The 14,572-nt window shown below is 47.0% G+C and overlaps 1 protein-coding gene across 4 annotated transcripts; it reads left to right on the top strand.

Annotated features, from left to right (window-relative positions):
* Positions 1-1,975: 1,975 nt before the first annotated feature.
* Positions 1,976-13,888, top strand: TMEM218 (transmembrane protein 218). Of its 4 annotated transcripts, none has more exons than XM_039496854.1 (5): positions 1,976-2,299; positions 3,117-3,192; positions 3,945-4,147; positions 5,195-5,297; positions 12,019-13,888. In XM_039496854.1, exons 3-5 carry the CDS (start codon positions 4,017-4,019, stop codon positions 12,151-12,153), a joined length of 369 nt encoding a protein of 122 aa, XP_039352788.1. In that variant the 5' UTR covers positions 1,976-2,299; positions 3,117-3,192; positions 3,945-4,016; the 3' UTR covers positions 12,154-13,888. The 4 variants fall into 4 exon arrangements, with proteins under 4 accessions (XP_039352788.1, XP_039352787.1, XP_039352790.1 ...); XM_039496856.1 differs by having other exon boundaries at positions 1,979-2,299; positions 4,037-4,147; XM_039496853.1 differs by lacking the exon at positions 3,117-3,192.
* Positions 13,889-14,572: the final 684 nt, after the last annotated feature.

Genomic DNA, 14,572 nt, shown 5'->3' with positions numbered 1-14,572 from the left:
AATTAATCATGTCTGTGAATAACAGCAGAGAGCCCTTGTTTGAGAGTTGCTGAGCACAGCTATCAAAGAGACCCCACTTTAAAAAAAATTGTGAAGAGTGGCACCTTTCATTAAACACAATGAGACAGTGATGCCAATGGAAGGCTTGTTTGTTTGATTTCCTGTCCTCTCATCTCACTTCGTCAGACCCAGACCAGAGAAAATCCTGACTTAATAATTTACTATGGAAAGACATTTATTAAATGACAAGGAACAAGAATGGAGCCTCCAATATCACACAGTAGAATTGTTTGTATCTTCCTGTTTGGCTTCAAAATCTGCTTGCCCAACAGACAGAAACAATGCAATTTGCTATTTTTGTCAAATCCAGTTTCTATTAATCAGAACGTCCTTTGATCACCTTTTTGCCTCCAGTTAATATTTATACTGATTAAACTTTCCTTTACCTTATGAAAGTGACAGAGTTGATGTCAAGGAAGAGACATGTTCAAGATTCCCCCCCCCCCCCAATCAGTGGAGATCCAACAACTTCAACAAATTCTCAACCCCGCAGACATCTCCAGTCACCACCCCAGGGCCTCCACCAAGCAGACTACACAATACCTTCTCTTTACTGGTTGTTCCTATGGCTGTGGTGGTTGAGCCCACTATTATAGCTTTGACAATTCAAGTTCAGCCCCTGATAATAATCTCTACGAAAATAGTTGTAGAACACTAAATATAAAGATTAAAAAGGAATTGTTCAAATATCTTTATTGTAAAACATTTATAAATGAGTTTTGATGTGTTTGTAACTATTTTATTATATTTTTAGTGTTTGTAATTTGGTTAGTAGGAGTAGCTCTTTAAGAACAAGGGGTGGGGAGATAGCTCAGTGGCTTGAGCATTGTCTTGCTAAACCCAGGTTGAGTTTTCAATCCTTGAGGGGGCCATTTAGGGAACTGGAGTAAAAAATCTGTCTGGGGAAGTGGTCCTGCCTTGAGCAAGGGGTTGGACTAGATGACCTCCTGAGGTCCCTTCCCACCCTGATATTCTACAAAAAGAAGAATTTGGGAGCATGTAGAGGTGGAGCCTAATGGAGGAGGAGGAGAGGTGAGTGGGATTGGGATGGGGATTTAACATCAAAATTGTTGCTCAGGAGAGTTTTCCAAACAGGCTGCTGGTATAGGGGTCAGGGGGAGAAGATTCCTCAGTCTATATGGTATCAGACAAGCAAGGGGGCTCCCTCATTTGGGGGATTCACACACATGGAGGGGGCTAGCGGTTGGAGGGTGTTCCTTCAGTCGGGGGGGGGGGTCACAAACATGAAGGAGAGTCAGACATGTGAAGGGTTGTCTCTAGTGGGGTGGTCACCCACATTTTGTGGAGCTGTCTGAGGACAACACAGGGACTGGTGGGGCTTCTTCAGCCTCACCGAGGCACAGAGGACAAGCTGATCCCTCTGCCTGTTTGATATGAGATCTGGCTAAACCCAAACACAACAGAGACCTGTGGTGCAGGAGTCCAGGGGCAGTAAGTGAATTGGCTGGGACCTAGGGAGTTTATTATCCGTGAAAGCAAAGGGACCCGGCTGAACTAGCGTTGGGGTTAGCATGAGACTCAGGCAAAGGGCCAGATCTCAGAGGAGAGGGGATCCATGCACAGGAGGGGGGCAGGGCGAGACACGTTGCCCACGTGCCCCTCCAGCCCCAGACCCTGCAGGGCTCCCCAGGAGAGTCACTGCAGCCTGAGGCAGAGGGAAGCTTCGCAGAACACGGCCCCAGCACCAGGGGATTCCTGGCGGCGCGGGCTGCTCCGCCTGGGCGGCCGATGGGCTGTTACACCAGCCTCGCCCGCAAGGGGGCCAATCGCTGCGCGGTGAGGCCCTGCGCCGCCGCGCCTGGGGGCGGGGCCGCGCTGGGGTCTCCCTCCCGGAGCGAGGAGGCGCGGCCGGGATCGCCGCGAGCCAAGCGGCTGTTTTCCTCCCTCAGTCGCAGCCCGCCTGTCACGTGGCGGGGAGCTTTAACCAATAGCGGTGCGGGCCTCATTGATTGGCGTTCAACGGTGCGCCCTAACCAATCGGATGGCAAATTTCAACACGCGCGGGCCTGCTGGTTGCCCGGGGAAACCGGCCGCAGAGCGTCGACGAGAGGAGAAAGAGGTGCTGATGAGAGGGGAATGCTGACTGGTGCATATCCACAGCCCGGAATAGAAGCTTAGCTGCGATTGGCTCTCTTCGGCGCCCCGTCGCTTGAGCTCGAGCCGCCGGAGGAAAGCGCTCAGCGAAGCCCGCGCGTGTCGGGGCTCGGCCCGGGCGCAGGTAGGAGCTGACGCCTTTGGCCCGGGTCCGGCTGGTGCCGCCCTATCCGCGAGACCGACCCCCGGGCCAGGCCGGGGCCTCCCGCCGGCCCGGGTCCCCGCGCGCGGCCGGCTCTGAGGCGCTGGCTGCGGCAGGGCCGGCCGCGGGTGGCTGTCGCTTCCCGAGCTCGGCAGGCTCGCCCTGGGTCCCTGGCGCGGTCAGCGCATAACGGCCCCCAGGGCGGCTGAGGCTGCGCCTGGCCGCTGTGGGGCGCGCCCCTCCCCCGAGCGTGGAGGTCAGCGGAAGTTGGGAGCCTCAACACCTGTGGGGATCGGGGCCCGTAGGTGCTGGAACTAGGGGTGCTGCAGCCCCGCCCCCGGCTTGAAGTGGTTTCCAGCGTATCCAGGGGTTACAGTTTGGTGCCACGGCTCTCAGCTCCCGCACTGTAAAGACTGTTCCTGGGCCCTGTCTGGGCCTGTGCTCCTACCCAGGAAATCTGCCGGTCTGGTTCCTATGGGTCAGCTAGAGCCTCCCAGCATGGCCATCCCCCCTCTCAGATGGGTTCCAGTGGCACAACAGCAGACAGTGGGGTGCTCCTATCCCTCAGGGACCTGGGCCTCACACCTAGTTGTGTGGCACTGCGTTAGGCAACACAGAAACAAAATGGTGTTGGCCAGGTGGTGGGACCTTGCAGTACCTGCAAAGTCACACCCATGTGGAGGACCCCATTGTGTAGAGCAAAATGCTGCCCCAAGGCCTAGATCTGGCCTGTGGGGGTGCCAGCTGGACCACTTCTAGGTGATGAATTGCCTGGAAACTCCAGATTATTTCCGTGCAGGGGGAAATGACCAGAACTGTTTTCCTACCATGCAGATGGACTGTGGGTGAATGTAGCCCATTAGTAGCTTTCATTGGTGAGTGAAAAATATATTGTCCCAGCTTGTAGTAGAAGAGGTTAATAGGTATTTAAACATTCATTCCAAATGCCAGATGTCATCAGTGAAAGGAAATTCACATACATTTGAAAGCATACATAAAATACACAAAAAGAGGAGTCCTAATGGCACCTTAGAGACTAACACATTTATTTGGGCATAAGCTTTCGTGGGCTAAAACCCAAAATGTTATTTTTGCTGATACAGATTAACACGGCTACCATTCTGAAATCTGTCATAAGATACACAGTATGCTAAATTCTTTTAGTGTATTTGGCTGATGTAATGAGCATTGATTCTTTTGTAATAATAACCTTTATTTATGTAGCACCTTTCATCTAGCTGGCTCCAAAAGTGTTCTACATATTTAGCAAATGGTACACAAGCTATACACTAGGATCATTTCATTAAGATACACTCCTCTTGGGTGGAATGCATTTAATAGTACACACAACACTACGTAACAGTTTAGAATAGGAATTTTATTTTTTAAAAAGTCCGTATGAATCTGGAATTTGGGTAAATAGAATATAGTTAACAACTAGTCCTAAAACAAAAATCTCCTTGTTCTTACACTTCCAGTGTCATGACATAGCATTACCTGAAGAATAATTGCCAGATGAAATTACTTGCTAGAGGAGATGGTGTTAGTTTTCCAGGTTGTTCTTTGCACTTAGATTGTTAATGTTAAAGTATTTGTTTTTATTTTTGAATAATTACCTGTTTTAAAGGAAGGAAAAATGGAACCTGCAGAGAAAATCTATCCTCTGTGATAGAGGAGGCCAGCTGAAGCAGGTTTGCTGATGCTTTCTCTCTTCTCCAGAATGGCTGGCACTGTGCTTGGGGTGGGGCCAGGAGTATTTATCTTAGCGCTGCTCTGTGTCTTGATGTTGCTGCTCTGCATGCTGTTATCCAGGACCTCGGGTCTTGCAAGGTAAGGAGATGTAGACTTCTGGATAAAGAAAGCTAAAGTTATTAGGGGTGAAATGCCTGACTGTCCTCATACATCTGGATTTTAGGGCACTGTTTCTTTAATTCCTCACAGTTTGACTAGGATCCATTTTAATCTCCTGTTAATAGCAGACTCTCATTAACTTCAGTGGGGGTTAGAATGAGTCCATAAACACTAGCCAGCTCATTTGCAGTCTGTCCTCTCTCTGTAGAATGCTACAGTGTGTAGAGTACCTGTACATACCAAGTAGGGTGGGAAGGATTATTGGCGGATTTGGGGTGTGAACTGTCGTATTTCATTCCTAAAGGCACTTTTCCAGGACTTGGCCTTTCCCACATGTCTTTTTGCTGCAGCAGTAAAGATTAAATCACTTCAGGAGATTGTCACTCTAAAAGCTCTTGTGTGGTTCTGGGACAGGATGCTGATTGACTAAGAGACTCATCTGTTTTTTAAGTCTTTGCTCACTGAGCCAAGGTTCACCCAATGAAAGTTGAGTAAATAATTAAAATTATTGATTCAAGCAAATGTAACTATTGCCCTGTGCTCTTATGGGTAGGCAGTACACAGACTATCCAATATCAGGCTCCAGCAAAACATCCAATTCAGACCTTACTCTGCAAGCTGAGATTTTCAATGCTACCTAGGGGATAAAGTGGAAATTGTGTGACCTGTTGCGCTTAGCGGTTTTGAAAATCAGATTTTCTGTGTACTGCTTCACTACCACTGTCTCTGATTTATGGGGAATGACTGTCTTTCATTTCAGGATGTTGGCACTTTCCTTTATATCTTAATGGGAAAGACAAAAGAAGAGTAGAATTCCTTTGAATTTGTGATGGCTGCTTTTTTTGGAGACCTGTGACTGCACTAAATACCTGGGCTGGGGTTAGGCTGAGAAGTGGGATATGGGGATATTGGTTTGTTTAATGTGGTATGGACAAAATGTGAGCAGTGTTAATGTCTCATTTATAAAAGGAGCTGTGTGGCTGGGAGACTTAACAGTGGGATTCTTCCTGTCTGATTCTTCCCCAGATTCTCTGTCATTATGGTTTTCTTTTCTGCTGTGATCATTATGTTGGTTCTGTTACTTTTCCCTCGTGCCAGTGAGTTCCCAGCACCAGCTACAGAAATGAAGGTAAACTCATGATTTATTTTCCCCATTTCAGTCTCTCTGTCCTGGCTGTTGCACCTTGTTTAATCTAGGCCATTGGCTTTCAAATGGGGTGGGAGTAAAATGAGGTTGTCAGGGGATGTGGGGCTGTGGCTGACCAGGTGTCCAGGACAGGGCAGGATAGAATGGAGAGAGTGTGCAGGGAGTCCCTTGCATTCAGATACGGGGGATGGAAGCTCAGCCCAGCCTCGGCAGCAACTTGCTGCTTTCTCTTTCCTCTCTTCTTTGACCACTGGTGACTCACTGCCAGCTCTCCCCTCTGCTGCCCTGCCCCAGATACTTGGCTGGCTGCACATATTTTAAGTCCTTTGGAGCCAGAGCAAGAGGCACAAGTAGAGTGGGGTGGTCTGTTCCATGATGCCAAGGGCTTCTCTATGGGTGGAGCTCTTTTTCGATTCTCAGGAGACTGCATTGTTACCTGCACTGATGAGCTCTGCGTGGTCACCTGTGCTGGTGAGCTCTCCACGCTGGCCAAACAGGAAATGAAATTAAAAAGTTTGCGGGGCTTTTCCTGTCTAACTGGCCAGTGCATCCGAGTTCAGATGGCTTTCCAGAGCGGTCACAATGGTGCACTGTGGGATAGCTCCCAGTGGCCAATACTGTCGAATTGCGGCCACACTAACCCTAAACCGACATGGCAATACCTATTTGAGTGCTACTCCCCTCGTCGGGGAGGAGTACAAATATTGGTATTAAGAGCCCTTTATATCGCTATAAAGGGCTTCGTTGTGTGGACGGGTGCAGCGTAAAATTGGTTTAACGCTGCTAAATTTGGTATAAACGTGTAGTGTAGACCAGGCCTAGTTTTCACCGAAAGGCTTGTGGGCTGGACTTTTAGTAGGCAAATGATCCTATGATTCCTTTGTCATCACACAGCTGATTGTGTCCCAGTGATAAAAAGCCCTTTTTTTAGCACTCTGATTCCCTGTGTCCTTGAGGAACTCTCAGAGCTTGAGGAATGTTCACCCTGTTCTTCTGCAGTTGGAAGATAGGTACCTTCGAAGGGAAATTTCCTGTTCATCCTTGGTTTTCCTCTGGCAGAACACTGGCTGTTTGACTGGAGGATGCAGGCAGGCAGTTCTGTGGTGAGCCTGCTGTGCTGCACTCCAAGGTGGCTTGTCTCAAAACCCCTCTGTCTCTTGCTTGTTGCACAGTGCAGCTTGCCTGCCCACAAATCATTTTGCTTGGTTTCTGGGAGCTCAAGCTGCCTTCATCACTTCTTGCTCACATTTCTAAATGAGACTACAAATGCTTTGGTTCAGAGCCCATACCTTTCTTTGCCTTCCTTGCAGCACCCAGCATGCTTGTGAGCATTATAGAGTAATAATCACTTGGCAAGTAGTCCTGCATTCAGCACCCTGCCTAACCCTCCACTGCCCTTCTCAATCATTTACCCTTAATTCCACTTGCCTTCTGGCTCAGAGCCAGATTGCTGTCCTTTCACCTTCCTTGAGAGCTTAGTCTCTGTTGGCCATAGTTTAGATGTTGGATTCTCTTGACTCCTGCTCACACCATGCTGCTTTCTGTGTTTCTTATTCCTGCTCTACATCTCCCAGCCCTTCAGTAGGTGTTTGGGGTTTTGAATACCCAAAGTGCTCTTTCCCGTATTCCATTATTTGCATGCAGAGGAACATTACTCGCTTTCTAAATACTGAGTTGTGTGGTGTTCCCCTGGTGTTCTCTGGACCGGTGATCTGCTGGGTCACGCCAATCTTCGACTTTGGGAGGCAGCCTTACTCTGCTCCACTGTGAAAACCCCCACTCCCGGGCTGCTCACATACAGCCTCTAGCATGTAATTGGCTCCCAGCTACGTGAGTGAGCACTTTTGGCCAGCTGCTGCTTGGATTGTGCAACCGAATGACACTCACCAATATCTCTGGTCCCAGACACAACCCTAGGAATCTCCGTCTTGCCGTGTCCAGTTATGTCTGGTGGATGCTGCAAGCTTATAAAAGTTAGTCAATTTAACAAAGAAATTGATATGTACCAGGCTTGTTATCCCGGGGAGGGTTCTGACATGCTTCAAACCAAACACACAGCTTCAGGTAGAACAAACAAATTTATTAACTACAAAAGATAGATTTTAAGTGATTATAAGTCAAAGCACAAGAAGTTAGATTTGGTCAAATGAAATAAAAGCAAAATGCATTCTAAGCTGATCTTAACACTTTTTCAGAGCCCTAATTTAAGGGGAGACTTAGATGATTCTCATCACAGGCTGGTTGCTCTTCAGCCAGGCTCTCCCCTTTGATCAGCGCTTCAGTCACTTGGTGGTGATGTCTGTAGATGGAGTTGGAAGAGAGAGCCAGCATGGCAAACGTCTCTCCCTTTTATCGTGTCCTTTCTTCCCTCTTGGCTTTGCCCCCCACCTTCAGAGTCAGGTGAGGAGTAAGTCATTGTCGTCCCAAACTGACCAAGGGAAGGGGGGTGACTCACTTGAGAGTCCAACAGATCCTTTGTTGCTGCCTAGGCCAGTGTCCTTTTTTCCTGTGAGGCTGGGCTGGGTTTGTCGCATACATGCCCTGATGAGGTGTGAACTGCCCCTCTGCTCCTGGAGAATTATAGAATCATAGAATATCAGGGTTGGAAGGGACCTCCAGGAGGTCATCTAGTCCAACCCCCTCCTCAAAGCAGGACTAATCCTAAAACCTGGGGTGTTTTCTCCTTTCTCTGTAGCGTGGGGCACGGGTCATTTGCTGGAAGGTTCTCTGCACTTTAAAGTCTTTAAACCACGATTTAAGGACTTCAGTGGCTCAGACACAGGTTTGATACAGGAGTGGGTGGGTGAGATTCTGTGTCCTGCATTGTGCAGGAGATCAGACTAGATGATCATGATGGTCCCTTCTGACCTTAAAGTCTATGATTCTAATCCCCAACTAAATCATCCCAGCCAGGGCTTTGTCAAGCCTGACCTTAAAAACCTCTAAGGAAGGAGAGAGGAGGTATCAGTAGGGTAGAGTCTGGAATCTGTAAAAGAATCCTGTGGCACCTTATAGACTAACAGACGTTCTGCAGCATGAGCTTTCGTGGGTGAATACCCACTTCTTCAGATGCAAGTGGGAAGGAGATTCCACCACCTCCCTCGGTAACCCATTCCAGTGCTCCACCACCCTCCTAGTGAAAAAGTTTTTCCTAATATCCAACCTAAACCTCCCCCACTGCAACTTGAGACCATTATTCCCTGTTCTGTCATCTGCTATCACTGAGAACAGTCTAAATCAATCCTCTTTGGAACCCCCTTTCAGGTAGTTGAAAGCAGCTATCAAATCCCCCCTGATTCTTCTCTTCTGCAGATTAAATAATCCCAGTTCCCTCAGCCTCTCCTCATAAATCATGTGCTCCAGATCATTAATGAAGATATTGAACAAAACCGGCCACAGGACCGACCCTTGGGGCACTCCGCTTGATACCCGCTGCCAACTGGACATGGAGCCATTGATCACTACCCATTGAATCCGACGATCTAGCCAGCTTTCTGTCCACCTTACTGTCCATTCATCCAGCCCATACTTCTTTAACTTGCCAGCAAGAATACTGTGGGAGACCATATCAAAAGCTTTGCTAAAGTCAAGGAATAACACGTCCACTGCTTTCCCCTCATCCACAGAGCCAGTTATCTCCTCATAGAAGGCAATTAGGTTAGTCAGGCATGACTTAAAGGTAATAATTGGAGATATACCAATCTCCTAGAACTGGAAGGGACCTTGAAAGGTCATCGAGTCCAGCCCCCTGCCTTCACTAGCAGGACTGACTGTTCCTGATCGCTTTCCGCTCCTCTAAGTGCTTCAGAATTGATTCCTTGAGGACCTGCTCCACAATTTTTCCAGGGACTGAGGTGAGGCTGACTGGCCTGTAGTTCCCTGGATCTTCCTCCTTCCTTTTTTTTAAAGATGGGCACTACATTAGCCTTTTTCCAGTCATCTGGGACCTCCCCCGATTGTCATGAGTTTTCAGAGATAATGGCCAATGGCTCTGCAATCACATCCGCCAACTCCTTTAGCACCCTCTGATGCAGTGCATCCAATCCCATGGAATTGTGCTCATCCAGCTTTTCTAAATAGTCCTGAACCACTTCTTTCTCCACATAGAGCTGGTCCCCTCTTTCCCATGCTGTGCCACCCAGTGCAGTAGTCTGGGAGCTGACCTTGTTTGTAAAGACAGAGGGGAAAAAAAGTATTGATTACATTAGCTTTTTCCACATCCTCTGTCCTAGGTTGCCTCCCTCATTCAGTAAGGGGCCTGTACTTTCCTTGACTTTCTTCTTGTTGCTACCATACCTGAAGAAACCTTTCTTGTTACTCTTAACATTTCTTGCTAGCTGCACTCCAAGTGTGATTTGACCTTCCTCATTTCACTCCTGCATGCCTGAGCAATATTTTTATACTCCTCCCTGGTCATTTGTCCAATCTTCCACTTCTTGTAAGCTTCTTTTTTGTGTTTTAAGATCAGCAAAATTTCACTGTTAAGCCAAGCTGATCGCCTGCCGTATTTACTATTCTTTCTACACATTGGGATGGTTTGTTCCTGCAACCACAATAAGGCTTCTTTAAAATACAGCCAGCTCTCCTGGACTTCTTTCCCCCTCATGTTGTTCTCCCAGGGGATCCTGCCCATCAGTTCCCTGAGGGAGTCAGTCTGCTTTTCTGAAGTCCAGGGTTCGTATTCTGCTGCTTTCCTTTCTTCCTTGTGTCAGGATCCTGAACTCGACCATCTCATGGTCACTGTCTTGCAGGTTCCCATCCACTTTTGCTTCCCCTACTAATTCTTCCTTGTTTGTGAGCAGCAGGTCAAGAAGAGCTCTGCCCCTAGTTGGTTCCTCCAGCACTTGCACCAGGAAATTGTCCCCTATACTTTCCAAAAACTTCCTGGATTGTCTGTGCACCTCTGTATTGGTCTCCCAGCAGATATCCAGGTGATTGAAGTCTCCCACGAGAACCAGGACCTGTGATCTAGTAACTTTTGTTTTTGCATGGGTTTATTTGAAGCCATGAGGACACATTTTCAGCCTCAACTATATACATGAAATTATAACCTATAATATTACTAAACAACAATGCTTAGTGCATCATGAGCCTTCCAGACACTCGACATGACAAACTTTGCATTGGATACCACACAGTCATATTATAAGGATGAACATGGGGGTGCAGGGTGTTTCCTCAAGGTATAGAGTGTCAGTGTGGTATGAGAGGTTCTTTTTTTTTTTTCCCTCTGTCCTGCATGTAAATTGCTTTGCTCCAAGTAAATCTTGGAGCTGAGATCAAGGGCCATGGTCAAAATAGGACGTAGTGTACATGTCAGACAAGCTAGCAGAATCAAAATGCTCATTTACAAGATCTCCAGGACTAGCCCCTGAAGCAGCCTGGCTCGATACGATATCAATAATACATGACCTGGGCTTTCTATGCTCAAAGCCTGCTAATTGGCTAATTAAAAAGTGAAAGTGTTGAACGAGCAAACATGTCACTCTCAAGAGACTTGTTCTGTAGCAGAGCCAAGGTCAAGCTTGTGTTAACACTGTTTCATAATATTCACCTTTGTTATAAGCAATCCCAGAAGCTCGGAGGATGATTTCATAATCCTGGGCTTTCTGTTTGGTGTTTCTCACTATCACTTTGTCTACCGTCTGTGTCTGCATCTTCGCTAAATAATGAGATATTCTTTTCCTGCCACATATCCTCTGTAAGTACAGTGGTGCCTGATATCAATGCCCATAAATATAAAGATCAGTGACTAATATTCTGGGAGACGCAGCTGTGAGACTTGGAGTTCATAAAACAACTGGTTGACTTCAGGGAAATAATTGCTGGACCAGATTTCAGCTCTTGTCTCACTGTCGTGATCTGTGGCCACATGTGATTCTAGTGAGCTGAGCATGGTTGGCTTAGGGCTATTTTGAACCTCATGGGTCAAATTCTGCACTCCTCATTCACCTAAGAGTCCCACTGAATTCTATGGAAGTTTGTGTCCAAGGAATGCAGAATTGGGCTCCATTCAGTGATTAAAAACTTTATCTCATTCATCTAAATAGTGGGTACCTGCTGCTTCATGGCTCAGCTTAACTCTCCCCTTAGAACTAAGTTTGAGACAGGAAGGGAACAGGAACCTATTATATAAACCCACTCGCAAGTGATAGCATTAGAACCACTACCCAATAATCAGAACCAACAGAGAAATTCAGTGTGAGTACTACCATGAATGTGTTTCATGTGAACCTGTTAAATTTAAAATAAGAGGATGGCAGCTCTGTGGGTCAAATGCTAGAACTGTGAGTTGGTATTTAGCAGAACAGGGTTAGAATTTTATTCTGTCTGAGGCTGCTTTGGAATTGGCGCACACAGCCCCAGAGGGAGAAGACATCCCCTTTGTTACTCAGCAGTGACCTCTGGCAGCGGGTTAGGCAGAGCAGCCTGTGTTTATCGGAGAAATCCTGCTGAGACGTGGCACATTAGGGAAGGGGTGTAGCTCCACCCCTGCCTGCCTGCATGGAGCTGCCACCTTTATCTTGGCTGGCTTTTCCTTTTCAGAAGGTCAAAAGTTCTGTTCTATTTTCTACTGCCTGGCACACCATCTTCTACAGCAAACTGTGGTCAAATTGCCATGGTACCTGCAGTAGGGCTTTTGTTAACAGTGATAAAGAAGGAAATGCTGTTGTGTAATTTGTGACCTTTCCACTCTCCTCAGATCGTGGACACCTTCTTTATTGGTCGCTACGTCCTGGTCTCTCTTCTCAGTGTGACATTTCTAGGAAGCCTGTTCCTGGTTCTGGTTCACCATGTCTTGGAGCCAGTGTATGCTAAACCACTCCGAGTTAATTAGCTATTATGAAGAAGGGAATTCCCCATGCTCCAAAGCAGACAAGTCACCAGTTGGGTAAAGAAAATATGCTCTCCAAATCTCTCCAGAAGCCTTTCTTCAAGTGATGTTATGATACCTACACTGACTTCCAGAATCAGCATCTGCTTTCTGAGGCCCTGGCATCTCCAGAATGAAGTTGTAGAATGTGTATGCTTTGGACTGGATAATTACCAAGAGCTGCTTCTGTGTTTTTTGAAGCTGAGAACTCTTTCCTGGCAGAGACAGGCATGCTTACAGACTTCATCATGTGTCTCCAGTATTTGTTTCCAGGGGTATATCTATGATCTCTGTTCTATGGAAATTCAGCTGCTCTTGCTTCTCCTATGCCTCATCTACAGTTACAGTTCTGTCTGAAACTTCCTAAAAGATCTGATCCTTACCCGAACCACTGGTGTCTAAAAGTCAGGCTGGACATTTTCCCAACATAGGAGGTGGTGCAGAATGCCATGATGGAGGCCAGTGCTGGTGCTTTTGGCTGAAAGTGGGATGTATGCAAATACATAAATAAAAAGAGGAACTGAACTTGGAGGCTTTAGCCCAGTTCAGTTTGAACTGTGGGTGTCAGAAGTTTGGGTTGGTTTACTTTGTGTTGGTTTACCTGTCCCTGCCGTTTTTGTCATTGTAATCATTCTTGAAACACCTGAGAAGTGATTTCAGAGGCGGAAGCAACTGTAGAGGGTAAACTCATGGGAAAGTGAGATCCTATTTTTATGGCAATAAAGAAGCAGGAACAGGAACAACCAAATAATGTTTCTCAGTTTCTCTGGCTTAGAAAGCACTGACGTGGCAATTCAAATATGTTGCTTATGCCCAGCTCTGAATCCAGGGGCTCTTTCAGCGACACTCTGGCACAAGCAAATGCATCCATGTTGCCATTCTTGAGCTCGCTGTGAACCAGGGTTTACTTTGCCTCCTCCTTGTTCCCTTGGAGGGGATTGTGAGCTCCACTGTGTAGGGAGCTGAATGTACATGTCACTAGATATTCCCACCAGCATTTCAGGGGGGGAAACCTGATGCAGAAGGTGGAGCCACTGAAGGGATTTGAAGGGAGGATGGAGATGGCACCTAGGGACAGAATGGTTGGAACAGATGGGGGGAACCTCTCCCACATGCTCTTCTGGGGGCTGAGGCGATCTGGCCCTGAGCCCAGTGCAAGAGTGAAGTTTTGAAAAGCAGCTTGCATAAAAACATAACATTTGAAAAATGCTGCAGGAGGAGGCAGTGGAGGAAACTGTAGGGCACGCCACTTTCCATGCATGACTAGGCTACCTGGCACCAAACTTTTACTGCAATAAAAACCATCTTTGGGCTGGGAATTGGGCCTGAGAAATTGTAGCCCAGATGGTATTTTTTCTCAGATGCATTCAAAGCCCTGTATAATGTATGTGTCACTTTAGACACTTCCCTAACACCCATGGCACTTGGCAAAAACAGCGGTTGTGTAGCTAGAGCATTTTAATAAAGAAATCACACGTTCATTCCAGGGCTTGGCTTTGTCATCAGCTCTTTTCTTTTCCTCCAGGTATTGCTTTGCACTATGTTTTATTTAGTGAATTGTATTTAATGGATCCCCAAGGGATTATTTGTTGCCCTCCCTTCCTTCTTCATGCAAGTGGGAAACTAATGAGTCCCTCTGAGAAGCCACTGGCTGACTAGTTCCTAAAGACAAAATAAAGTTTGTGGGTTTTTTTAGCAATTTGATGACTGTGCCGGTCCCTATAACTGCAGAGGGGCCTTCACTTATGAGCCAAGCTGAAGGCTGGAGTTCTGGTGCCACTCATGCTCTTTTGGAAATTCTCCTGTTTGTGCACCAGCTGGTGATTGGTGTGCAACTTTAGGCCTGGACTCTCCAAAGGCATCTTGGTATTGGCCACGGGGGCCTTTCCAGTGATGTCGTAGCCACGTACATGCTCTTATTGGGACACACTTGACTGCTCAGTATTGAAAGGGGATGTGACTGAAAAGTTCCAGTAGGATAAACTCCCTCTGTGGTGCTTTGGGGAACTTCTTGCCATCCCCATTGTTCCAGAAGGGAAAGTAACAAACCGTTCTTTACAAAATTAGAAATGAGTGAAAGTAAGAATTTTGTCATGTAAGTTAGGGCATATTGCTCTTGCGGCATTTTGGGGGCAATGTAGATGTGTGTGTCTTTCGAACACTGACTCAGAAGTACAAAGCGGGCCTTTCCAGTGAGATACCTGCTCATAATTCAGGCAGCATAGCCAATAGGGTAGGAGTTGGTTTTATCTTCTCCTTTGTGGGGAGGAGATGGGGTAGGATAGATCATGAGAAAAAAATACATTGTTTATATAAACAAACACCTGAAGCCTCTGACTCCAGCCATGTATGGAAAGTCAGCCAGTTCCACTCAGCTTTCTGG

This window comes from Mauremys reevesii, linkage group 12 (assembly GCF_016161935.1).
Source record: "Mauremys reevesii isolate NIE-2019 linkage group 12, ASM1616193v1, whole genome shotgun sequence".
Lineage (NCBI taxonomy): Eukaryota > Metazoa > Chordata > Testudines > Geoemydidae > Mauremys > Mauremys reevesii.
Note: the sequence above shows the minus strand (reverse complement) of the source record. Positions and strands in the feature narration are given on the sequence as shown.